This window comes from Poecilia latipinna, unplaced genomic scaffold (genome assembly GCF_001443285.1).
Source record: "Poecilia latipinna isolate Pla-1442-1.1 unplaced genomic scaffold, P_latipinna-1.0 Scaffold1433, whole genome shotgun sequence".
NCBI lineage: Eukaryota > Metazoa > Chordata > Actinopteri > Cyprinodontiformes > Poeciliidae > Poecilia > Poecilia latipinna.
In genome coordinates this window covers 7602-33150 of record NW_015114049.1, presented here as the reverse complement: position 1 = coordinate 33150, position 25549 = coordinate 7602, and the positions used below count along the sequence as shown (strand labels likewise).

The following is a 25549-nucleotide window of genomic DNA, read 5'->3' as shown; positions in this document are numbered from 1 at the left end:
TCAGTAAAATTTAGGAGATTTGGTGACCCAACTTTTAATTGGCATTCTCTAACAGTGAACTTTAGACATTTCTGTAACTTTTTTGCAAGATAAAAATGGGTTGTCATCTAGCCTTTCTTGTCAAAGCTGAAGTCATTTTATACTTTTAATAATGGTTCTTACCAAAGACATGGGCAAATTAGAAAAATGATGACTTTCTTGCAGATGTTTTCCAACTGGAAATAAATGAAATATCAGCCTCATTTGAATGTCTTGTCTTTCCCTTTTCGAAGAACAGCTAGGAGAAATGGTCATCCTTTGTCACAAAATATGTTTAGACCAGGAAAAATGAATGCCATTGAAAATAAAATAATGTTCATCGAAACTTTGATCATCTTAAAAAAGCACATTATGAAATGGTTCTGTCCGACTGCCCTACGGCAGCTGTGGCTACAATGTAGCTTCTCACTCTCAGCATGTGAATGTGTGTGTGAACGGTTGAATGACTGAACATAGTGTGAAGTGCTTTACTCTACGTTCAGTCATTCACTCACATGCTGATGGTGGTAACAGCTGTCTTCTAGAAGTGAGGCTGCCATGCACCGGCACCACTGGACCTCTGTCTGCCACCAGTGGGCAAAGAGGATAAAGTACCTTGCCCGAAGATACAACAACTAAGACAAACCAGAAACCCACTGGTTACAGGACTAACGCCTCCAGCACCATCAGTGCTGGTGCTGGACGGACCGCCATTCCTCTAATTGTGAGACAACTAGCACCATCTGGCTGGACCTCTGTTGAATTAGGTCAGTTACTTTAAAAGGAGTGAATATTTACGTAGTTACTTTTTGTTACACTTTTTGTTTGTTTTTATTTTGTTTGATTTGTAAAATAAATAGAATAAAAAAATTAGGGGGTGAATACCTTTAACATGCACTTTACCTGTTTTTTTTCTTATAGAAAATTTGGTAACATTTTATTTGAAGCGGTGTGCATAGGACTGACATGACACCACCATAAACATGACATAACACTTGTCATGAACATGAAGGAGTCTTCATAAATGTTTATGAGTATTGTCATGAAGTGCTATTCGGTAAATAATGACAATATTAATGCAAAGTTGACACTTTTACTCTTAATGAAAATTAGCATTAGAAGTTTTATTATTTACCAAATAATGCAAAGTTGGCACTTTTAATGGACTTTTAGTGAAACTTTGCTTTAAAAGTGTGATTATGGGGTGCTGTGGTGGCGCAGGGGTTAAGTATAGTCCAAATATGGAGGCCTTAGTCCTCGACTCGGCCGTCATAGGTTCAATTCCCATCCTGGTGACCTTTGCCATATGTCTTCCCCCTTCTGTCACTACCTTTTTTTCTGACAATTCACTATCAAATAAAAGCCACTAGAGACAATAAAACCTTTTTTAAAAAGTGTCATTATTTACAGAATGACAACAGTCATAAACATTTATGGACAATCCTTCATGTTCATGACAGGTGTTATGTCATGTTTATGTCAGCCTTATGCACACCCCTTCAAATATAGTGTTACCAAAAATGTAACTTCTTGCTATTGTTCTAAAAGTTGAACGTATTAAAGGCTTTGGTCATATTTTTATCAGGTGCCCCATTAACTTTGAAGGGTGTTGTAAGTGATGCTTTCTAACCAGTAAGGCACCCCTTAGTTTTTAACACTAAGACCAGATGTTCCCTCCAGTGCAGATGGAAAGCTTTTCAGTGTGAATATATGTAGCCATATGCAGCCTGTAATACACACAGCAGGAGCTGGGTGTAAGAAAGTATATTTTCTAGACATTTAATCAAAGCAGGGCTCAGATTGTTGGACAACAGTGTTTGAATGAGAAGAAATAAATACTCAACAGCAACTGTTAACAGCTGCTGCTCTGCAGAGAAACCAGGCTGTGTTTGTCCTTCCAGATGTTAGCTGTGAATATGGAGGTTCAGTCATTTCTTAGTAAAAGACGGAATTTTTATTGTGTTGTTGAGGACCTTTGCAAATTTAGCACATTTCTCTGTGGAAATACATCTTTTAAAATGCAAATAGTAAGACTTTTTTTTGTTAGGCCATAGCAGCTGTAGCTTCTGCATAGAAAAACAGAATTATCTCAGACATGTCACCAGTTCCGTTTGCTCTGCTCCTCAGCTGAGCTAGAAGGAGTTAGATCTCAAGACCTGTGATGAAAATGCAGCTAGAGAATGACAGCCAGTATCAGAACTGAGGGCTGGAGTCTGTTCTTCTTTATTGTCACTACACTAACTGTATCATCCCAGCTACTAGCTGTATTTTTCTCATAAACCAAGTTAAGAGAAACTTCATTCGATCTCACTTCATAAGATTTGATGGCTAGGGAGATTTTCTAAAACTGTGACTTGCAGATCTTTTTGTATCCTAACTACCTGAGAATAACAGCCACAGATAAAATAAGCCAGGAGGTTAAGACAATTAAAAGACGATACACGGAGAGAGGCAGAGAGACAAAGGGAGAGTGAGAGAGAGACAGACAGAAAGACAGAGAGAGATAGAGACAGAGAGAAGAGGAAGACATAAAAGGTAGCAGAGGAGAATAAATTAGAGGTGAAAGCATTAAAGGAGTTTGGGAGTGAATGACACAGCAGTGTGTCTTCTGCTAGTGACAGCAGGTGAGGGGAGCAGGTGTAAAATATTAAAGTAGTTCAGCAGAAAACCTAGGCAAATGGCCCTACCAATATGGGACATCCCGAGCTGGGACACACAGCCTCTCCAAACCACACACCCCTACATACACACACATACACACACACACGCAGACACTGAGAGTAGCATCCTGCCATAGAGGTAGAGCAAAGCAGAAAGAACATTCATGTTTAATTAACAACCCTCCATTTCAGCATGTTAGTGTTCTTATGCTACATACTGTGACCTCCTACCCCTCCCCCTGCCCAACCCCCCACTCCACCCCAACACACACACTAAGAACTGGGAAGTAAAGAGAATAGAATAAGAGTGCTGGCGGAGAAAGAGCGAGCGCATATGGGGATGGGGCAAAGCCAACAACATGTCTTCGTTCCCAGAGTGGTCTCTTGGCAATGTAAGAACAGAATTCCCAGCTAATCTAGCTCATCTCTCGGGTTTCCACGTGCTTATTTTTCTTGTCCATACCACATTCCCTGAAGCGAATGTAAGAGCACATCATCCAGCCCTCTGTATACAATTCTTCACTGTTATGCACTAAAATGCATAACAATGTGCTCTTTTACAGTGAAAACAAAGTTTCACTGGAAGAGAGTGAAAGGTAGACACTACAAGAAGTCAGACCAAAGAGTGAAAGCTCCCTGATGATGACCATGTGGAAATGAAGACAGTCTCTGGTAAGTCTCCAGAAATGTGTTGAGACCACAGTTTGTTTCATGAAACATAATTCCTTGTATATCTGCAAATCACTGCCTTCCTTCAGGTAGGTATCTGTTATTTGTGTTTGATTTAAGTGTTGTTAAAAGGTTCAGGGCCAGAGTTTTATGAAACAGAAGAAATATTTCCTGTGCATTTTGACAGCATCCGGTTGACTAGAGGCACAACGATATGATGAAGAAACATAGAGAGAAAGCTAGCTAGCTGCAGCTAGTCACGTCTTCTAACTCATAAACATTTAAATAAATCAGTGGAAGTGAGAGTTGAAAGTACAGTGCTTATTACCTTCCAAAAAGAGAAGAAAAGAAAAAGCAGGAAATGTGGAGCAGGAATGTGACATCATGTTTGAGGTATTTTAAAAATATATCATGAATATATTAATTTTTTGGCTGTATCACCCACCCCTTGCATGAACATAATAAAGTATAACCAAAGTTATTGTTAAGTTAGGTAAGGTAGTTTATCCCTGGGTAAAACTGCAATAACACGACAAATAAAAAATATAGATATGTATTTCTAACTAAATTTGTTCAAATTCTGCATAAAAACACTAAGACTAAACTAAATATATTTTTAAAGGATTTTACTTCTTTATTAGAAATCTTTTTTTTTTAAATAAAGGCTTTCTTGAGTAAGGTTCTGTCTCCACAGTATTTATCAGTTTTCAGGGGGAACCAGCAGTGTCTGTTTCTGTTTATGTGATTCACAGTGATGGGTCTAAGGCTTGCTGAATAGCTGATAAAGATGACAACTGGAGAAAGCCTTTACTTGAAATATGTCATAATCATGACAGTTAAGTTTGCATTTTGGCAGCTTAACGCTGCTTTAACACCAAGTATTTCACACTTGTTCTGCCCGCCTCCGTGTGCTGTATGTCCATTATTTTAGAGCACTGAGCCGCTTGCTTGAATCTTAAACTGAATCGTAAATCTTCTTTCTGGGCAGCATCACTTTTCATTGCAGATAGTGTGCTCCTTGTGAGGAAATCTGTCTAGAAAATTACTAAACACAGCTTAAAAGCTAAATGTACCTTGGGAAGAGTATGGATTGATGCTGCTTAAGTATAAAATTGATTTGAAAGAATCTTAAATGAATGTGGCTGTGGAGCTGGTCAGGCTCCTAACAATACCTTGTTTTTTTTTTTTACTCCACAATAATAAAAGTGAATTATTCAAGTTCTGTCTCCTGGTACCACTGATCTATCAGAGCAGAAAGCAGGTATAAAAGCAGCATTTATGCAGCCGAGACATAATATATTGAGGCATTTTGTCTTCAGAGCAGATTATGTTTGTTGGTGTAAGGCTGTTATGTTGTGTAAGTTTTCACAACACTAATGCCTAAATGTGTTTGATGCTGTGAAATTAGTAGGGAGCTAATAAAGCTGCTGAAAAGCGCTGAGACATTGTTCATTGTGGTGCTGTCACCATCACAGTTTGAGTGTCAAACACGACACATGTGGCAACCTCACTGAAAATCCATGGCCTCCGTAACTGAGCTTGTGTTTGGCACCAAGACTGTGACACGTTAATACATCTGATGAGTCTATTCAATGTTTTAATCAGACAATCTGCAGAAGAATAAAGGCCACAGCTCTGAATAATGATTCATTTCTTCAGCAATTTTTCAAGCAAACTTCCCCAACTGTTTCTGACTAAAGGTGTATTAAACTTAATTAAAAATTCACAATCAGAAATCAGACAATATTTTCCATTTAAAAAGCTTTGTTACAGCTAAACATGACTGGGAGAGGAGATTCCAGGATTTCTTTATCCAGAAGACAATAAGCTGCTGGGATTTCATTTACTACTGTATGAGAACAGAAAAACATAAACTACTACTGTATTCAAAAAGGTAATAATGTCTTTCTTAAAAAAATAAAATAAAATTAAACTTACCATAGGTCATAACCATGACACCACTATGTATTTTCCACTTAAATCCAGTTAAAGACCAGATGGTCATTGACCCCTCACACATTTTTATCTTTAAATGAATCTCCTATGCAACCAAGAGAAAAGCTTATAATGTCTATTCGATGATTTACTGTCTCATTGTGATTTTTTACCTCTCTGGTAGTTGGCCCTTACTTTAAACCAGACAGAAAACAATTATTTCATTTCTAGGACAGGCCCACAGGAACAGTTTTACAGGCTGGTTAGTTACCGGCCACAAACAGTGGCGCTTCTCAACTGCAAGCTGCCAAAAAAAGTCCATATGGTTGTACTTTTGGCCACTGAGAGGTTCAATTAGAGCAGTAGGGGCTTAAGTACCTTGTTTAATGGCATCTTAACATTACAGATTAAAGACAAGACAGACATCTTTTATTTAGTTTTTCTGTCATTGTTCTCAGCAGGAAGTTTAAGCCACTGACCTTCAAGTTGCCACTGCAGTCCCCAAACCTTCAAACTCACTCCCACCTCTCTCCCCCACTTTCTGTTTTACTTCTTATCTTTTCTCACACAGATACACATACACACACATACACACCAGTGCCTGATCCCCAGTCAGTTTCAACTTCAAAAGACTGCTGTATTGCAGCAGTTATTGGTTCCTGTCTTTTGTCTTTTGTGCCCTGAGAGATTTAAAAGCTAAACAACCAGTTGTGTTTTTATCAAAGCTTCTTCAGTTTGTCTGTCAGTCAGAAAGCTCTACAGTCAGTACCAGGGGGAAAATTCAGATAAGAGAGAGATATGAGATATGTCCACCCGTAACTTTGTGCTGAGTATCGACTAAAACAAAACAAAGCCCAAATAATAAAGTACATCTTTATTTGCTTTTATGAAAACAAAAGATCTATCTGGTGACCTGACATGATACAGCTATTTCCACCTCCTGCTTCAGTCTTGCATTGCTCAGCTTCAGTCCAGACATAAAAGGCTTTTTAACAACAACGCATGATTGTCTTCTAAAATAAAACTTAAACACTTGAGAATGCTGTGTGTTCTATAAAACATCTTCCCCTGACTGTACAAAGACACTACAGTGTGTGGATTTGTTATCTACAGTATCAATTTATTAACATCACATCCATCTGGCTACTTATTCAACACAGGAACATTTGAAAAGAGTTAAGCAATAAAAGACAGTTTCATCTTTTCCTTTTTGATTGTATCCAGGCTTGTACCTGTATAAGACCTGTATCATCATAGTCATATGTTTTTCTATGTGCATCCTGCTCCAGTTCTGACCAGCAATGTTACTCTGATGGATACATGGGCATCGGCACAGTTATTCACAAAGAAAACTTTACATAAGTGGCTTCAATGGATAATACATTATATTAGCCAGTGATCATGCATTTTTCTGAACATAACAGTTCTCATTTTCTCCATGATGGTAAAACATAGATAAAACTTTATCTCAAGAAAAATGTGGTTTGGCCCTGAAAAGTCCCAACACAGGCCATATGTAGTATTTGTAAAGAACATTTTAATGCTGAGATACCATCTGCAGTCAAACGTCTTGTCTCAAGATTTTTATCAAAATGATAAAACACGAAAACAGTGTTGCTACAGCTAATTGTCTGTAAAAGATAACTTGTTCTTCCCTTATGACCTTTAATTCAATTAATTTTAAATTCAATTAAAAAAATGTTGTTTATCTCCAAGGGACAATTAAAAGAGGCACAGGGGGATACATAAAAAATACAAGAAAAAACTAGCAAATAGTCATCACAAATGACACTTAATGGTCTGACTGTTGACTCGCTGCTCTACCCCTCTGTTTTGACATGAAATGTGTTTTATGCTCACCCATTAGCTGAAGGTGGTTTGCTTCTTTAAGCCAGGCCAAACCTTTTGAGACTAGAAGATAAATTTTCTCACCAGCTGCCTGAGATCTACCACATGACACAAATGTATAAAAATTGCTCATCGTCAGAAGCTGATTGCGAACCAGTGGGTGTCAATCAGTTATGGTAGATCTAAAATTTGGTTTGATGATCTAAATGTGAGAGAATACAGACTGAATCCAAAGAGCACTGTTAAGTTAAAAGAACATCTTCTGAAGTGGGGATATTTTCCCTTCAACAGGTTCCAGAGGAGTCACCTCAAACCAAATGTTAGACTGGATTTTATTTCAATGTCATTTGTGAACTTTAGCTCCCCACTTTCAATAGTGGAACTATACAGCTTGAAAATGCTTGTAATTTTGGAGAAAATCTCATTAACATCAATATTTCCACTAAATAAGAGACGAAAAATAATTAGCAACATCTTTGAGAGAAAAAAACCCAGGAGGTTATAAGTGCCCATATCCTTTGTCTATGGTCCCAATACATTTCCAAACACTCACCTGACATATTCCATGAGCAGGTCTTTACTTTACAACCCATTAACTTCCTAAAGCCAAGGAAAAACTATAAGTACTGTGTTCATTTCCTGTTTTGGTGATCATGTCACAAAACTATTTTTGGTTTGAAAAAAACCATCACAATGCAAAACAAAAACCATCTTTCATTTAATTTCATTTTCATTCAATTATTGATGTATTGTTTGGTGCTGTGTGGGAGACGGGAACTACAGTTTTCCTGAGGGTAAATCCCAAAGGGATTAATAAAGTTTTCTATCTATCTATCTATCTATCTATCTATCTATCTATCTATCTATCTATCTATCTATCTATCTATCTATCTATCTATCTATCTATCTATCTATCTATCTATCTATCTATGTGTCATACACAAATGACACATCACTGATGTGTGTTATTCCAAATGCCAAACATTTTGAACACAAAAACGGTGACCAGGTGTAGGTGACTCACCTTATCAGCCATTATCATAGAGGAGCCTCCATGAACACCCAAAACTGGAAGCTGTGTCTGAACAGACAGGAAGTCTAGGATCTGGGCGATGGCCTCCTGATCGGTGCCATCAGCAAACACAAGGCCATGGAGACCTTCACGAGACACAAGCCCACAAACCTGAGACAGAGAGAATAAACCCAAGTTTCAACCAAAGGAGTTTACACACATGCCAGGACTGCACAATATATCTTCAATCCATCCATCCATCCATCCATCCATCCATCCATCCATCCATCCATCCATCCATCCATCCATCCATCCATCTTCTCCTTATCCTGGGTCGGGTCGCAGGGGTAACAGCCTAAGAACCGAGGCCCAGACTTCCCTCTCCCCAGCCACTTATTCCAGCTCCTACAGGGGAATCCCAAGGCATTCCCAGGCCAGCCGAGGAACATTGTCCTTCCAGCATGTCCTGGGTCTTATCCGGGGCCTCCTCCGGATGGGACATGTCCGGAACACCTCACGAGGGAGGCGTCCAGGAGGCATCCTAACCAGATGCCCAAGCCACCTCAACTGGCTCCTCTCGACGTGAAGGAGAAGTGCTCTACTCTGAGTCTTTCATGGATTTCTGAGCTTCTGAGAAAACTAATTTTAGCCACTTGTATCTGCGACCTTGTACTTTTGGTCATGACTAAATACTCATGACCATAGATGAGGGTAGGAATGTAGGTTGACCAATAAATCTGGTGCTGAACTGCTTCCCCCTCCTGAGACACCAGATGGTGGACCAGAATCACCCCGAAGCCGTGCAGAAGTCTTTTTCCATGGCCATTCCAAACTCCTCCCACACCCTAGTTTTTGCCACAGCAACCACCGGAGCAGCATGCCGTTTGGACTGAGGAACTGCTCCAATGATCTGAACTCATCAGCTGCTTCCGGGTCTCACAGGCCAAATAGGCCCAGTAGGACTCCTTCTTCAGCCTGACAGCATCGCTCACTGAAGGTGTCCACCACCTTCAGTGAGGGTTGCCACCGTGACAGACTACATTGTGGCCAAAGCTCCAAAAAGCTGCCTCGACATTGGAGGCACAGAACATGGTCCACTCTGACTCAATGTCCTCCACCTCTCCCTGTGTTCAAAGTTCTGCCAGAAATGGGAGTTAAAGGTCCATCTCACAGGAGACTCTGCCAAACATTCCCAGCAGACTCTCACAACATGTTTGGGCCTGCCAAGTCTGACCGGCCGGCATCCTCCCCAACCACCAGAGCTAACTCACCACCATGTAGTGGTCAGTGAATAGTAACAGTGGCTGTGGAGAGGTGACATTCCACGTCCCAAGAGCCAGCTTCTGAAACTGAGGATTGCATCGCCAGGATCCCCTCCCCCAGCTACCACCCATCCCACACAGCACCTTTCACCCCTTCCACAGGTGGTGAGCCCATGGGAAGGGGGACCCATGTCTCCTCTTTGGGCTGAGCATGGCCGGGCTCTATGGGTAAAACCCCAGCCACCAGGCACTCACCAATGTGCACCAGCTCCAGTCCTGTTTTGTGATAACCACAGAACAACAGAAGGGGACCCCTTTGAACTTTTGTTAGTTTTAAGTTTAAAAGATTATTTTGTTGCCCAAGGGTGTCAGAAGGTTTGTTGTCAAATGTGTGATTCTTTAAAATACTTAAGGATGTAAACCATTCTCACCTCTATGATTACAGACTTTGGGTCTGTCTGGTTGATCTTCAGGATGAACACAGAGGTTTCCAGTGGATCATCAGGGCGTTGAGGAGGCTGAAGGTTCTGGTCAGCTACTGGGCGTGTCTGGCCTAGAATCACACCCACCTTGAGTTTTGGAGGCTTTTGAGATGCCACGGGCATCGTGACTGAGAAGAGTAGGACCAAGGTCCAGCCCACTACACCCATCATACCCTACAGAACACAGAAAGGCAAATGGTAAGAATTAAATCAATACTTTTGTCCTCAAAAAACTGTGGCATTAAATGTAAATTCTGAATTGATATGATTTGTGTTCTTCAACACATTAAATAAACTCTGGAAAACATGGAAGAAAATATAGAAAACAGACTGAGAAATTAACAGCATTTCCTTCAAGAAAAATCTCTGAACATTTTAATAATTTTTGAGCTAACAATGATCAGCTACACACCATCTGAAGGGAAATATCATTATAGTAAGTGTCTGTCAGAAAATGAGGTACAGCCAATATAAAAAAAAACAATTTTATCATTTTGTAATCAATGATAAGTGCCATTACAACAAAAAACAGTTGCATGGACAATTGCCTCAGTTTTTAACACTCCAGAGTGTTACCTTTTAGAAAATAAGGTAATTGGTCTGAGGAGGCTTGCTTAGTGCCAGAGCTGGAGAAAACTGGATGGGAGGTCCCACTAGTTCAGAAGAATTTTGTTTTGTCTGGAAAGACAGTCTCACGATACACATTAAGTTTTTTTTGTAGTGCTACAAAAGCATATTTGTTATTAGAAGAGAAAAAGAAAAACACAATGTTGCTTTTTCAGCGCTATTTCCAGGTCAATAAAGCAGTTAAGACTTCACAAGCTCCTTCATAAAAAAGAAGATGCTTTCATTAGTGACAAAATTCCCTACATAATTTGTGTAAGGCATAGCTGGCTTTTACAGTTGCTATTTTCATAACTTTACTTAAGAAGACTGCATCTACTTTGATGTTTTTGTATGAAAAAAGTGGCAAAGGCAAATAAGTTTGTGAGTGGTTGAACTAAAATAATGTGTGGAAGACATAAGTATTTGGAAAAACTATTGCAAGCTTTGCTAACAGGAAACAAGGTTCCTTTATAGTTATTTAAAGGGTACAACTGCAAAAGCTACATGAAATAAAAGAACACAACTACCATTGTTTGTTTATATTAATCTACTAAGATTAATATTTCATGTGAAGCAAGTAACCTCAACTTTGTTTTTCTCCTAGAGTTCTGCAGAGATGTCCATTTGAGTCTTTGAGGTGTTCCTGTTATGTTCCGTGTTTCTGTGTGTTTATTTTTGAGTTTCTGTGTAATCCTGTTTTCCTGTGAGTCTCTGTCCTTCCCCGTTGATTGCTCCCCAGGTGTGTCTCGTTTCCCTTAATTCCCCCGTGTGTATTTAAACCCACCTGTTGTCTGTGTTCCTCGTCGGGTCCTCGTCGTTTGTCAGTTGTCTGACGTCTAGTCTTCGCTCCAGTTGAACTGTTAAGTCCTGGATAGCGTTAGCTCTAGTGTCTATGTCGTAGTCATTGTCTATTGTATGTCGTCTACACTCTCCAGTCGAACTGCTAAGTCCTGGTCGGTGTTCGCTCGCACAAAGTCCTGTCGTTCAGTTGCTACCGGTATTTGGTCTCTCTGCCGTGCTGCCTGTTGGACTGTTTGAGCATCTTCATTAAATATCTTCATCTTCACCATAACCTGGGTCTCAGCGTCTCTCCTCACCCCCAACACCCACACCTTACGACAGATCCAAAGGATATTTTAAGCATATATATAATTTTTTTCTTTTCTGCCTGGTTTCATGTGTCAATTAATAATTCCAAAAATACAGCAACTTCCAGTATTAAGGACAAGGTAACCAAGTCTAAATCTAAAAAATGTAAACTTCAAATACAAAAGAGTCATGAAAAATCTGCTGAGGTATTTGCAAACCTGTGGTCTCATGTATAAACCATAATGATCAGTAGGGATGTGTTGGTGATGGTTTATTATCCCCAGCCTTAAAGAAGGAGCCGTGCGTTAACAGTACCGGTGCAGCTGGAGCTGCTGCCTGGTCAGACAGTCATCCCTCAACATGTCTTTATGAATAGAAAGCATTTTAATGTAGTAAATGTGCAACTTAGATTTGCAATAGTTCCTAATAAATGCAGTGGCACGCTGGCCTTGTCCAACACATGCTTCCTCTTTGTGAAATAACTTGTAGTCTTCAAATTCCAGCTGAAAGCTCTGCTGTTCAAACAGTATTAACACTTGGATTAATCAATACTATTTTTTGTTATGAAGTTTACTATGTTTCTTTATTGTTGTTGAGATGACCTTGTGTGCTATGAAAGGCACCTTTTAAATAAAATATGTTTTATTAGAATTACTTGTATTACTACAAGCAGGGACAGTTGCGATGGTTATTTGGACACGTGGTGGGCGTCTTCTGAGTATTTATACCAATTCACAAATGGGTATAAATGTATGGGTGGGGACAGGGCAATCCATGTGGCACCAGCAGCTGTGCTCCATTTCACTGAATTTGGAATGTATAAATGAAAGTTGTGCAGCCAAATGTGTGCGCACTGCTTCACACATCAGAATTTTTTTTGTGCGTTGCACTTTTCAAAATTTGTCCCTACAAAGTTGTGCATTCTTTTACACATGAGACCCCTGGTGAGCAACTACAAGAAATGTGTTACTGCTCCACTCGTAGTATGCTAAGCTTAAAAGAAAAGTAGAAAGATATTCATGTAGTATGCACTGCTTATGCAGAACTTTATAGGAATTATGACTCTTAATAAAATCTCCAGTGTCTCGTCTTGAAAGGCTTTGAAACCTCCCAGGTTTCTTAGATTGTCTTGAAGTTATCTTGATTTACAAATTCAATTATGAGTTCAAGTGTCATGTACAACAGCAAAGATTAACAATAAGATAAGTAAGTATAAGATGAAGCAGGAAATATCCTGTCCTAGTTCTGCCTTTTACGTTTTAGATATTTCCTAAGTTAACATCAAAAAGACTGACCATTTTAAGATGAGGGTTAAACTTAACTTTCCCTGCTAAACCTCTTATAGGGCTTCATGAGATGCCCTAATCTCTCTTCCGGTGTCTGCCTTTATTTGAACGTAATCTATGCCTGCAGGCAATGTGCACAGTAAAGTGCCAGCGATTAATGGATAAAATAACCCTGAAATAAATGTAATCTGATTTTACCTCATTCGTGGGGTGTAGAGGGGAAAGTTTCCACATTGCTGAAGGCACACAAGTGTCTGCATCAATCAATAACATTTACTGTAATGAAAAAAAAAGCGTGTCTTTCAATGGCATCTACTAAACGGAGTACCAGTCTAACTCAGAGGAGAGTGAGCTGGAGTTCCCAGTTTCAACACACACTCTGTTACCTTTCTCTGTAATGAGAGCAGATCTGAAAAGCAGCAGATGAGTTGAGGAAATGCAGTGTGAAATGCCTGGGGCTGAATGGGAGCTAATGAAACCATGATGTGAATGCTACATTGCATCTCAGCCAATTTTTACACCACCACAGTCCAGCAGAGCTGAAAAAGCACCCCAGGAGGAAACATCCCAAATTCAAAATTAAGTTACTTCTTCCAGATTTCTTCATCTTCCAGCTCCCTTCTTTTTGTCCATGCATCCATACAGTATCTGTACATCTTTCTCTGGGAAATCTCCTGATGTGTGTGCATGAGTGTTTTTTTTGTTTGTTTTTTTTATACTGTGTTTCCAGTTGGATGAGTGTGTGTATGATCCATGTCATCTTACACCCCGTCTAATCAGGTCAATAAGGAAAGTCAGTGTGTTTCAGTGTGCTCTATCTGCCCTGGTGCCCACAGAGTAGCCTTTAGCTCCAGCAGCACTTAGCATACGCTGCTAGATCACACAGAGCTGCACTCCTGACTGAAAGAGTTAGTGTCAGTTTTTACCAAACAGGACAAGGCTACACAAACTTTTTTCAGGAGTCAGCCTCAGCACTAACACTGCCAGGAACCAAAGTGTGCTCTGACATGGTTTGTATAAGGGTTAGGTATCAAGGAGGGTTACAGCTAATGACAAACAAACATTAAGTTGCTGAGACACTTATAATATTATCCCAGTTAAAAAAGATCTTTAATTGGGAGTCCTAATTTATGGGCTGTACATTCATGTAGAAAACAGTAAACCTGACTGTTCTCGACAAGAACTGACAGCCTCCACACAAAGGGTAAACCATAAAGCGTCATAGCTAGAAAAACATCTTCTCTGAGTTTTGCATCAAAGTATGTTAATGTCAATGTGAAAATTAATTTTTGATTAATGATATCATGCAAATAACAATATGCAACATAAAATAAATGATTGCATAAATATTCACCCTCTTTAAAGTGGCTGACCTAATTCAATAATGATCCAGCCAACTGGTGCTTGTGGTCTCACAATGAGTGAAATGGCGATCAGCTGAGTGCAGTGAGTGTGTCTGAAGTGACACACCTGGGTCTGGAAGGTCCATTCACTGGGTTATCAGTGTTTCTCGCTACAATTAAAACATGACGACTAACGAATACCCCAAGCAAGTCAGAGAAAAGATTACTGAAACTTACAAGTAAGGGGATGGATACATAAAAAAATCTCTCAGGCACTGAACATCCCCTGGATTTCAATTAAATTCACCATCTGGAAATGGAATAAATACAGCACGTTTGTTTTTTGTTTTTTTTTTGGGGGGGGGGGGTGGCCTAGATCAGACCCTCCTCACAAACTGAGTGAGAACAGCCATGCAAAAAGGACACTAGTGAGAGAACACTAGGTCACCATGACTACGCTGAAGAACTTACAAGTTCCAGCAGCTGAGGTGAAAGATACTCAGCATACAACAACTTTTGTCTGAGTTCTTCACTAGTCAAACTCTTTCTTGAAAGTGACAATGAGAAAACTTCTGTTGAACAAAACTCAAGACGCCATGGTCAAACGCAAAGAAGGTATTTGGTGTGATGAGATCAAAGTGGAGCTTTGTGGCCAGAAAAAACTATGTTTGACACACACCAAACACTGCACATTACCACAAACACACTATCCCCAATGTGAATTTTTATGGTGGCAGCATTTCACCTTTTTAGCAGCAGGCCCTAGAAGGCTTGTAAAAGTAGAAGATAAAATCAATGCAGCAAAATATAGAAAAGTCATATATAAAAAATTTTATACCTAAAAGATGCCTAAATCTACACAGTAATGGTTTAAGGACCTAAAAGAAGGATGTTCTGGAGTGGTCGAGTCAAAGTCCAGATGTCTATCTAATCAAGAATTTGTGGCAGGACTTAAAAAGTGCTGTTCACAGCTAATGCCCATAAAACATGAGAGAGCTTGAACAATTTTGAATGGAAAGATTAGTGATGGGGTTAGGGTTAGTGGAGTAAAATTGCAATGTCCAGATTTGCAAGTCTGATTGAGACCTGTCCAAACAGACTCCATGTCATTATTGTCATTATTTTGTAGTATTCTGTTATCACTTTGAGATTATTTTTTTTTTTACATTTTTTATATCAAAAAGGTCTAATTTTGTTTATCATGATTGATTTGTAAAAGCATTTAAAGGGTTAAATTTCTGATAGTGTGAATACTTTTCATAGACACTATGTTACTGAGACCTTAAGTAATAATTCTCAAACACCACACTTGTTTGAGTTCACTTGAAACAAGCAAAGAATCATTCTTTTTCTCCTCTGAAGTTAAATCTAAATCTATAAAAACTGAAAATTGTGCCTCTGTCAAAGTAAGAGACAACAAGCCACATGCTCAAGTGGGAGTCAGCACTAAGAGGCCCTCAAGCCTCTTTAATGACAATGATTAAACATTGTATTGTATTAACACAACCCAGGGTGAGTTTCTTGAATTTAAGCACATATTTTGCTTTAGCTATGTTACCCCTAACTCTTATTAAATTAAATCATGTGGGTGTAATTGCTTAAATCTATCAGCCCACAATTTTATTCCTTCGTTCATAGCCAACCAAGCAGCCTCAGTGTCTAAAGATGCCAGCACAAATTATGATCTTACTACAGCGTTTTTCATTATATATGGCATCTTAAAGTCATGCTCTAGTACAGATCTTTTTTAACTCATTGCACTATTGTTGATTTGTCTTGCTTTTCAATGGCAATGCACAGCTTCAAGTGAATGATCAGATACTTGTTTATCAGATGGTGTGGCATACAAATTTTAATCAACCGTTTTGAGATGAATATATATGACACATACCTGCAAATACACAACTGCAACTGAAATGTTGAAGCCATATTAATGTTAGTCAGTCTTATGCTATGCAAGGCATAGCACTGGTTTAATCTCCTCGGTAAGATACTTGGAATCACAAGATGCTTTGTGATTTATTATATCAAGATCTTCGACCACTTGGGGGCAGTCAGAAGGTATATAAAGAATCAGCAGTTTCAGAAACACTCAGACAAACCCATTCTGGCACCAAGACCCGTGATGGGTTCAAAGTCACATTAATCCACTGTCTTCCACATTCTGTCACTGGGTTAGAACCTCAGCAAGTCATAATCAACCTGTCTACACGTCTAAATGCTTTGAATTGTAGTCAGAGGTTTCTTCAGATTTACTGTAATACAGACTGCTACAAGAGATTTTTCCCTCCAACAGCCACCACTATCGGCAATAACTCTGAAGAATTTGAATTAATATGAGTTACAACAACATTTAATTTCCCTTTGGGATCGATAAAGTATTTTTGAATTTGAATTTAATTTGAATTGCTGTGATGTGATTCGCTGATTCACTTCAATGTTTCACTTGCTGGCAGACATTCTTTGCCTTTCTGTTTTAGTTCACAGATGGTCTGTTTCAGGACCATCTTTACTCTGTTATATTTTGTGATCTGCTCTATCATTATCTGCATAGCAGAGTTTTAAGTACTTTTTCAGCCTCAGTCATGCTGTAATGTTACAGATGTTTTTGAAAATGTATGCTTTTTTCATGAAAAAGGCATTATATAAAGTCAAACAATACATTAACAACAAAGACATAAAGAACTCACCCAAAGTGTTGAATAATGAAGCAGTAAATCACATCATCTTTTTATTATTTCTACCCTAGCACAGCCATTATTGCAAAAAAACTTTAATTGCATCTTTTCTCCACCCTTTCTGCTAATATTGCTTTGAATAGAGTTTTTAGCCATACAATGTTCATCAGTTTTTGTTTTATTTTCTTCACAGATTAGTTAGTTATTCAGCAAAAATCTAATTCCCAAACTCCAAGAGGAAGAATCAGATTTATTTATGTACATATTTTACCAGTAATCTGCATGAAATTTGTGTCTGACTTACAGAAGTAGCAGCTAATTATCAGAAACTGGGACTGTGTTGTAGGTACATTCTGAACAGAAGCAAGATCTGCAAAGATGCAGCTGAGACCTCAAATGGGAATGAGGTAAGACATCAAGCTTAATGTCACATGAAGAAAACCCTAAATAGTGAAACTAAACTGTTGCTTCTCTAATTGTTTACTGAGGTCTTGATTACACACACTGAATATTGCCTTAGCTGGTAACTCTTTATTTGAAGGGGTGTGCATAAGACTGACATGACACAGTCATAAACATGACATAACACCTGTCACGAACATGAAGGAGTCTCTATGAATGTTTATGGCTGCTGTCATTAAGTGTCATTCGGTAAATAATGACACTTTTAATGCAAAGTTGCTCTAAAAGTTGCATTAAAAGTCAATTAAAAGTGCCAACTTTGCATGATTTTGTAAATGACAATTTAATATTTAATGGACTTCCGATGCAACTTTTAGAGCAACTTTGCATTAAAAGTGTCATTATTTACAGAATAACACTTCATGACGACAGCCATAAACATTCATAAATACTTCATATGTTCATGACAGGTGTTATGTTTATGACAGTGTCATGTCAGTCTTATGCAAAGCCCTTCAAATAAAGTGTTACCCTTTAGTTCAACCTCATCTTGTTTTAACATTCAGCATAAAACTTAATTAAAATACAACAAGAACACTGAGTTTAAAGCCCCCATAAAGTATATTCTGATAATATCGCAACTCAGTTTTCATGAATAACAACAAAAAAGGAACATAGTCTATCTAGATCACCTGTGTTTATAGAATAATTTACTTGATAATGGTGTGTAAGAGTATTCATAGCTCATTCATACTACAATTTTCTAACATTTTATCATTTTACACAAGCATCCAGTTAGATATTTTAACATTGGTATTGTTACTTTTTTTCCATTATGAATGAAAAACAAACTTCCCAAACAGGGAAAACATGGTAACTGATATCAAACACACACAGCACACAAGACAAATGTAGCAAAATACACATTTTGATATGTTACAACCACAAACCTCAGTGTACTTGTTGGGAATTTTATGTGATATGCCAGCACAAAGTAGTGCGTAATAGGGAAGTGGAAGGAAAAGAATAGATGGCTTTCAAAATGTTTTGTAAGACAAACATTTCAAGTGTGATATACATTTTTATTCAGCCACCCTGGTTCAACTCTTTGTATTAACCCTTTCTCTACAGTTTCAGCTGAATGTCTCTACCAGCTATAGACATTGAAATGTTTGACCACTCCTTTCCCTTTTCATAAAATAGTTTAGCCTCAGTCAGATTGGATTGATAAAGTCTGATTCTTGATTGCATTTTGATCTAGACTTTGACTAGAGAATTCTAACACATAAACACAATTTGGTTTGATTGGGGACCAAAACTAAAACATGTGCTCCATTTTCAGCTACTGTGGTTCACCTTCACGCTGCACTGTGTCAAACGATCCAAACCCTTTGAAAAACCTGTCGACCCCCCTCACCTGTGAGGGCGCTGCACCAAGAACTACTGAAGGAAACAACATGAAGCCTCTTTAGAGGTCGTGAGCCCAAGTTTCTACTTCATGAAATGTAAACATAAATGGAGTGGTGTCAGATTTCAGCAGTTGTAGGATTTCTCTTTTGTCTTTGGTAAAAGACCATGAGTCATTTCTCCAGCTGCCATTAGACTCTCACGTTTCTTTAAGTTTTTTTTAACCACAATGCCACAATGTCCACTTCCAGCTTTTGGAGTGGTCTGCGGTTCTCTTGGCATTCATGTATACATTTGAACCGTAGCAGAGTTCACTTGCTACGGTTTGTAGGCGGGCCACAGTTTGCTGTTTTTGGTCTGAATCCCAATGCAATTACACATTCACACCGTCCCTAACAAAACCAGGCTTTCTAGATAAACAAGTTTAATTAAAGCAGACTAAATGGGGAATGCACCCATAGTTACATTTATTTTGTTCATAGCTTTCTGAAGGAAGTGAACTAAATATGAATGAAGCCACACCTTTAAGATCTTTATTAATAAGTTAAAACAATAAAAATGTTGTTCCTTTTTCTCCCACTTTAGTGAGGTAGTTTGTGGTTATCACATTAAGTATCTGTACAGTGGGTTTTACTATACATACTCACGCACACATGGATAGCAATAAATGTGTGAAGGTTTATAAGTTAAGACGTGGAAAATATAGAAACCAGCAATGACGATAGTGATAACGTTATTGTGCTTGACGATAGCGATATGGTAAATGGACTGAAGCTAGAAAGTGTTTTTTCAGTTACACTGACCACTTAAAGTGCTTAATATTAGAGCCACATTCACCTATTCACACTCACAAACACACATTTGCACACCAATGAGCAAATCAGCAGGCAAGTCAGGGGCACATTGATGTGACAGGAGGAAGCCCAAAACAAATCTACAACCTTCCGATTGCAAGACGACGTCATAATATAAATTATGTTCGTTTGTCATGCGTTCAAATAATGAGCTTACACAGAGAACAGATCAGTGGGAAGAACAGTCAAGTGATTTGGCTGTTTGGAAAGATCCACAATGTTCTAAAGTTATGAAGAGACTTGGCCACCCACCTTTATTGTTTCTCAGCTTTATTTGGCTCCAATAGTGTTGTGAGAAGCTCACCATGCTCTGCACTTTCTCATCCAGCCTGTTATAAGCTGTGTATCTACTGGGAAAAAGAATTGGAAATACTTGCAGATGGAGGCGCAACATCTTTGGCAGGATGTTTCAGAACATATACCTTGCTTTCTGGCTTTTTTAAAAATTATTTTTGTAAACTAAAAAATAATTTTACATTGTTCATTTGTGTGTGTAGCTTGTTCAGGTACTTGCATTTTACTTTAAAAACCCAAAACCGAACTGGTGTTGTTCTACCACAGCAGCAAGACAGAAACATTAGTGTGTGACAGATATGACCAGTGGTCAGTAAACGTCATCTGCAACGTTGTACGCAACGTCATCTGCTGTTATGAAACATATAATCAAAGACATGAAAATAATGCAGAAAAAATAGCTGAGGAACAGATTTAGTAAGAGAACTTTTTGCATTTTGCTAACAGTTGGAAGATTTATCTTCTTTTTGGGTGCAGAAAATAAACAATTCCACACAAATGCTCCTGACTAGCTCCAAACTCCGTAGAGACAATGCATGAAAGACACATTGTGTTAAAGCTGTGAAAATACACGACTTAGGTTGGTTATGTTCGCTTGTGTGTTTTATGGTTTTTGATATACAGAGAACTTGGTGCAACATTAGTTATTTGTGTCTTACATGGAGACAAAACCTAACAGATGAGTGAATCTGAAATACACAAACAGAATCCACATTTGTGAGGCTTAAAAAAATTATGAGACTAACTGCAACTGCACTTTGTTTCAGCACAGTTGGAACAAAGTGCTGAAAGTTGGGGATAAATGATATAAAAGAAAGCATTAAAATTAAAATAAAACATCAAAATAGAATTAAAAAGCTAAACCCAAAATATGATCAAAAGTTTTAGACCATATTGAAAAGAAACCTAAACTGTAAGTTTAGATAATGCAGCTCAACAAGCCAACCGAAAACATTCAGAGAGAGAAGCTTTTTTGGTTTTGCCATCAGAATTTCATGACAGTGTGGATATCTACCAGAAAATGGCAATAGTTCCATATGTTTATTAAGATTTGGGCTTTTAGATAATATGGCCTTAAACTTTTGATCAACTGATGAACAATCCATTTCACTTTAATGGCTGTTTGCATTAAATTGTTAACTCTTTTTTATCTCCCTTCCATTTATTCATTTTGCTTTTAGAATCGTCTTAAGATCCAACAGTTTAAGAAGTGAAGTCTTGCCATTTTTTTTAACTAGTCTTAAAAGTTTGATCAGGAGTGTATCCATCATGTCTGAGGTGTCAACAGAGTCATACTCTCGTCTAGAAATATAAGGGGAGTCCTCATAACTAGGGTTCTTCAGAATCTACCGCTAAATCTATCAAAAATTGTCAATGCCATGAACCCAGCCTAATTACAAACATAGCAGAAGTGTCAAACAAAACAGTTTGCATTTTATAAAACCCTATAGTGGAAATCCATATTTTTTTACTCTGATTTTACTGTCACAGTAAAACAGGAGAAACTGCTCCTATATAAACGTCAATGCATTGATACTTGCCACCCTTAAAAAGGAAACACTACAGGCTGCAAATTCAGGAGAAAAGTTGAACATTATTAGGTTGAAAAGAATACATCTATTTTGCATAGATCACAGATTAGACCTCATGAAAAGAGGAACAGTTTTTATTTTGCCAGTGATAAATTACTGCCATTAATGGCAATAAACCACTAACGAGGTGCTGCTTCAAATTAACCTCTGAAACACTGAACATATCCATATGTTCAGTGATTACAGAAAGTGATGCTTTGCTCTCCCATTTATGAAAAATTCATTTCATGAATAAAATAAAGAAGAAAAATAAGAATGACATTTTCTCTCTGCACAATCAGCCAACAAAACCAAGAACTTTGACCAACAGCTGCTGACAGATCAACATGAGACCAGTGATGCTCGGAGCGACTGAAAGTCATGAAATAATGACACAAATCAGAGCATTGGACTTTGCTCCCAGCGTTTGGGTCACTTACTTGAAAAATCTAATCAGTTATCCACTGACCATTGCTCACTGCAAAAGTAATTACAAGACGAACGGCTTCAAATCATCCACTACTAAATATTGCATCTTTTGAATTAAAAATGAGCGGAAAAGGAAACATGACTTTGTGAGTTCCTTTTTTTTTGTGTTCAGGATGTTTACTGAACCTGTTTCTGTTTTGTTGTACTGTTATTCCAACATTAAGGCTATTACAAAAGCACTGGAGAACTGACAAAGCAAGTCGAGTCCCAGCCTGACACACTCCTGTTGACATTAAAACGTTACACAATTTAAAATATTTTAATTTATCTTTCCTGAAACCACTGTATCAAATTTAATGGCATTGAAATTCTCAATAAACAAATGTTAAAATTTCTTTATCTCTGTCTGTAGTTAGATGTTAGCATTTATGGGGTCCTTGAAGGCCTGGCTGCCTTAAGAAGGACTTAATTTGGATTTAACAGAAGTTCAAATAATTGAGATTTGTTGTTGTTAAGACTCTATAGTTGTGGCTTTAAGTATTGTTGGCAATGTGTTCCGGTAACATAATTACCCAGTAATATTTTTACATTTCCTGTCAACTTAACATCTTTTAATACAAAACCATGGTGGACCAGAATTTTGGTTCTGACTTTAATTTTAATGCTATTTTCTGACTAAAACAACCTTTCAACTGAAAGAAAATGTCCTTCTATTTGATCAGTAATTTGTAATTCAGGCCTGTGTACATTTATCTTTTAATTTGTGCATGTTCTATGTTTCTATATCCAGATTTTTTTTTCTTCTGAAATCATCTGAAATGTTGCATCAAAGTGAAAGGAGACATTTCAAGTAGGCATTAAAATATCCCCTTCTGAATTACAAAAGATTAATAAATGAAAACAAGGAGCATGCAGGAAATATTACAGATTAACTTTGAAATCAGACATTTAAATTAGCTTTTTATGACTTGGGCATAGATCACTTTGTTTTGCTTTCCACTCATATGGACACTAAACTGCTGAATTCTAATGATTGTTGTCTTATTTCAAACAGATGTAAAGAAATGTCACCTATTTATCTGTTTAAGGATGTGAAACTCTTAACAGCCTGACAGATTCTTTTCACATACAATTTTCAAGAATATGGGAAAATGTATCCACTTTTGAATCATGAGAAATGTTTGTGACTAATCTGTGTGGGAACAGAGATCATGAAATCATAAAATGTTTTTCCGTTATTCAAAACAACACAAAGTCGAGACTTAAACCATCAGTGGTTTGTGACAAATAAACTAAGCTGCACAGTGCTACTATACAGTGTCATTAGATGCTATGTTGCTTTAAGTTATAATTTATTGAAAGCTGCTGTTCCACAAGGAAATATGCTTAATCTGGTCTAGGGAATATCTAAGACATTATATCACTGAGTGAACCACTTTACTCTGTGGACGTGGTGAGCAGAAATAACTGGTGAGTCACATCATTTAAGACTTTGCCAGGCCAAATACATTTTAGAAAAAGTTGATTCCGTCCCCTCTTATAGGTATTGTACCTTCTTTCAAACAGTTCAGATTTTTTACCCTTTTCATTTCTTCACTCTTCTTATTTAAGAGAATGTTAAGTATTATGAAGGCCGAATTAATATATGAACCAAATAAATTATTTGGTTTTGAGGATACACACTATCCGTCTGACATTCTTTCACACTCATGGTGAAAGACTGCTGACTTCACACTTGTCCATCAGATAGTCACTGACACCATACACAAGAAGTGTAAGCAGCAAATAGTCCTTGCTAAATAATCTGGCTGTTGGAAAAAAAAAGTGTTTTAATAAAGAATAACAACTTGTTTATCAAAATCAGGTCCAGGAGAGAAATCCTAACATCCCTCTGCCAGTGATACGCTCAAGTTCATTCTGGGGTTTAACCCAAAGCATTTCCAAGCCAGAAATGAAAATGAGTTGAAATGATTACTTTGTAAAATGCCTTGAAATTATATTTGTTGTGAATTGGCACTATACAAATAAACTGACTTGGATTGAAGAGATAAATACTCCCTCCCAGGTGTTCTGGGTTTGTCTCATGTCTTCTCTCTTCTATCTCTAAGAGAGAAAACATGAGAAGACTTCACCACCATTAGCAGACACTCCCTATCCAGGATATCATTACTTTGGCCTTGAATCTCAACTAATGACCCATAAGTGAGGGTGGGAGTACAGACAGACTGGCCTACACTTTTAGGTAGCTCTTTCTTCACTATTGAATACTGGAGCAATGTCTACATTATGAAAGAATCATCAATCTATCTCTATCTATTTCCTCCTATAATCACTTCTGAATGAGACAAGACACTTTAACTTCTCTGCTTGAGGCAAGCACTGACTCCTGATCCAATTCACCTGTTTTGCTGCTTAGTGTTTTGTTGTCCTGAGCTTTAGGCTTTGATGGGGATTTTCATGGCAAATTGATCTCATTGACCTGTTAGACAAAGAATGACAGAGATCTTGATAAACAAAGATAACTTTAGTGGAGTACCTTGTATGGAAGAGGAGGACCAGGACATCCTCATAGAACCAGAATGGAATGGGAGATTGAGAGCTCTCCAGAGAGACTTAGGCCTCTATGATTTGGACATACACAGCCTGAAAAGGCAGCAGGAGGCCATCTCCGCATGGGCCAACAGGGAGAGGAGAAGAGGCCAGTACAATGTATGCCATTGATCAGGTGAAGATGGGTGCCTATAGGCATGCTGATTCCAAGTGATAATATGTTTTAATGAAATAATAAATAATAATTACTGTAGTTATTTCTTGGAATGCCTGCCTAACTCATGTTCAGAAAAATGGGTGAGAGATAGCACTAATGTGTATATGTAAATTGAGGCTAACGCATATGAATTTGTGGGTATGCATATATGGATGTATATACTTAGACATATGTAAACCCAGATAAAATGAAAAATGTATTAACCTGTTTATTTTTATTTTTGATTTGATTCAATAATGAGGACCCATCTGAAAATATAGTATGAGTTTATGGGGTAGCAGTTCATAAGTTTCTTACTTCTTCCTACTCCTTTTCAAGCATGTCAAGATTACTGTGGTACAAAAATGTGTCTTTTGCATTCCTGTTCTTGTGAATGATTGTATACTAGTATCATGTTCGAAGTAAAAATAAATTAATACATTTTTTTCCAACATCATAAATGGTACTTTTTTTATCACCAAGTGTAAAACCAATTTGCAGATGGTCAAAAAAGTTATTATTATTTAGCTTAGTTATTCTCACTCCAGTTCTCTTACCAGTCTATCTGTCTTAATATAGATTCTATTTATGAATGCCTTTGTTGCAGTTGTACTTCCCCTCTTTAGTTCCACAGATAACTCCGCAGTCTAAGATCCGGTATTGAGGTCGCTCTGCAAAGCTGGACAACAAAGACAGTGATGAGTAAACCTGCACTTGACAGTTTGAGTGACGTTAAACACAGATACTTTGATGAAAACCTTCACTGCTTTCTTCACAGCCATCAGATACTGAACAAGACTTTGAAAAGGATGTGTCCAGAGGTGATGACTTTTCAAAAATGGTTCCAGTCATGTTGTAGATCATCTCAATTTGTGGAGAAAAGGAAGAAAACGTTTGAGCGGAGGCAAACAAAAATAAAATGCTCTTATTTTATGATCAAAGAAAACATCCTCTAAGG

The 25549-nt window shown here is 37.9% G+C and overlaps 1 protein-coding gene across 1 annotated transcript in view; it reads right to left on the bottom strand.

Moving 5' to 3' along the window:
- Positions 1 to 10072, bottom strand: part of LOC106962579 (glutamate receptor ionotropic, NMDA 2A-like) — a 134202-nt gene extending 124130 nt beyond the window's left edge. The window contains exons 1-2 of the mRNA XM_015057072.1: positions 9836 to 10072; positions 8155 to 8313 (exon numbers count right to left, since the gene is read on the bottom strand). Of these exons, the coding sequence (XP_014912558.1) occupies positions 8155 to 8313; positions 9836 to 10057 (381 nt within the window). The 5' untranslated portion in view covers positions 10058 to 10072. The remainder of the gene's footprint in view (positions 1 to 8154; positions 8314 to 9835) is intronic.
- Between the last annotated feature and the right edge of the window lie 15477 nt (positions 10073 to 25549).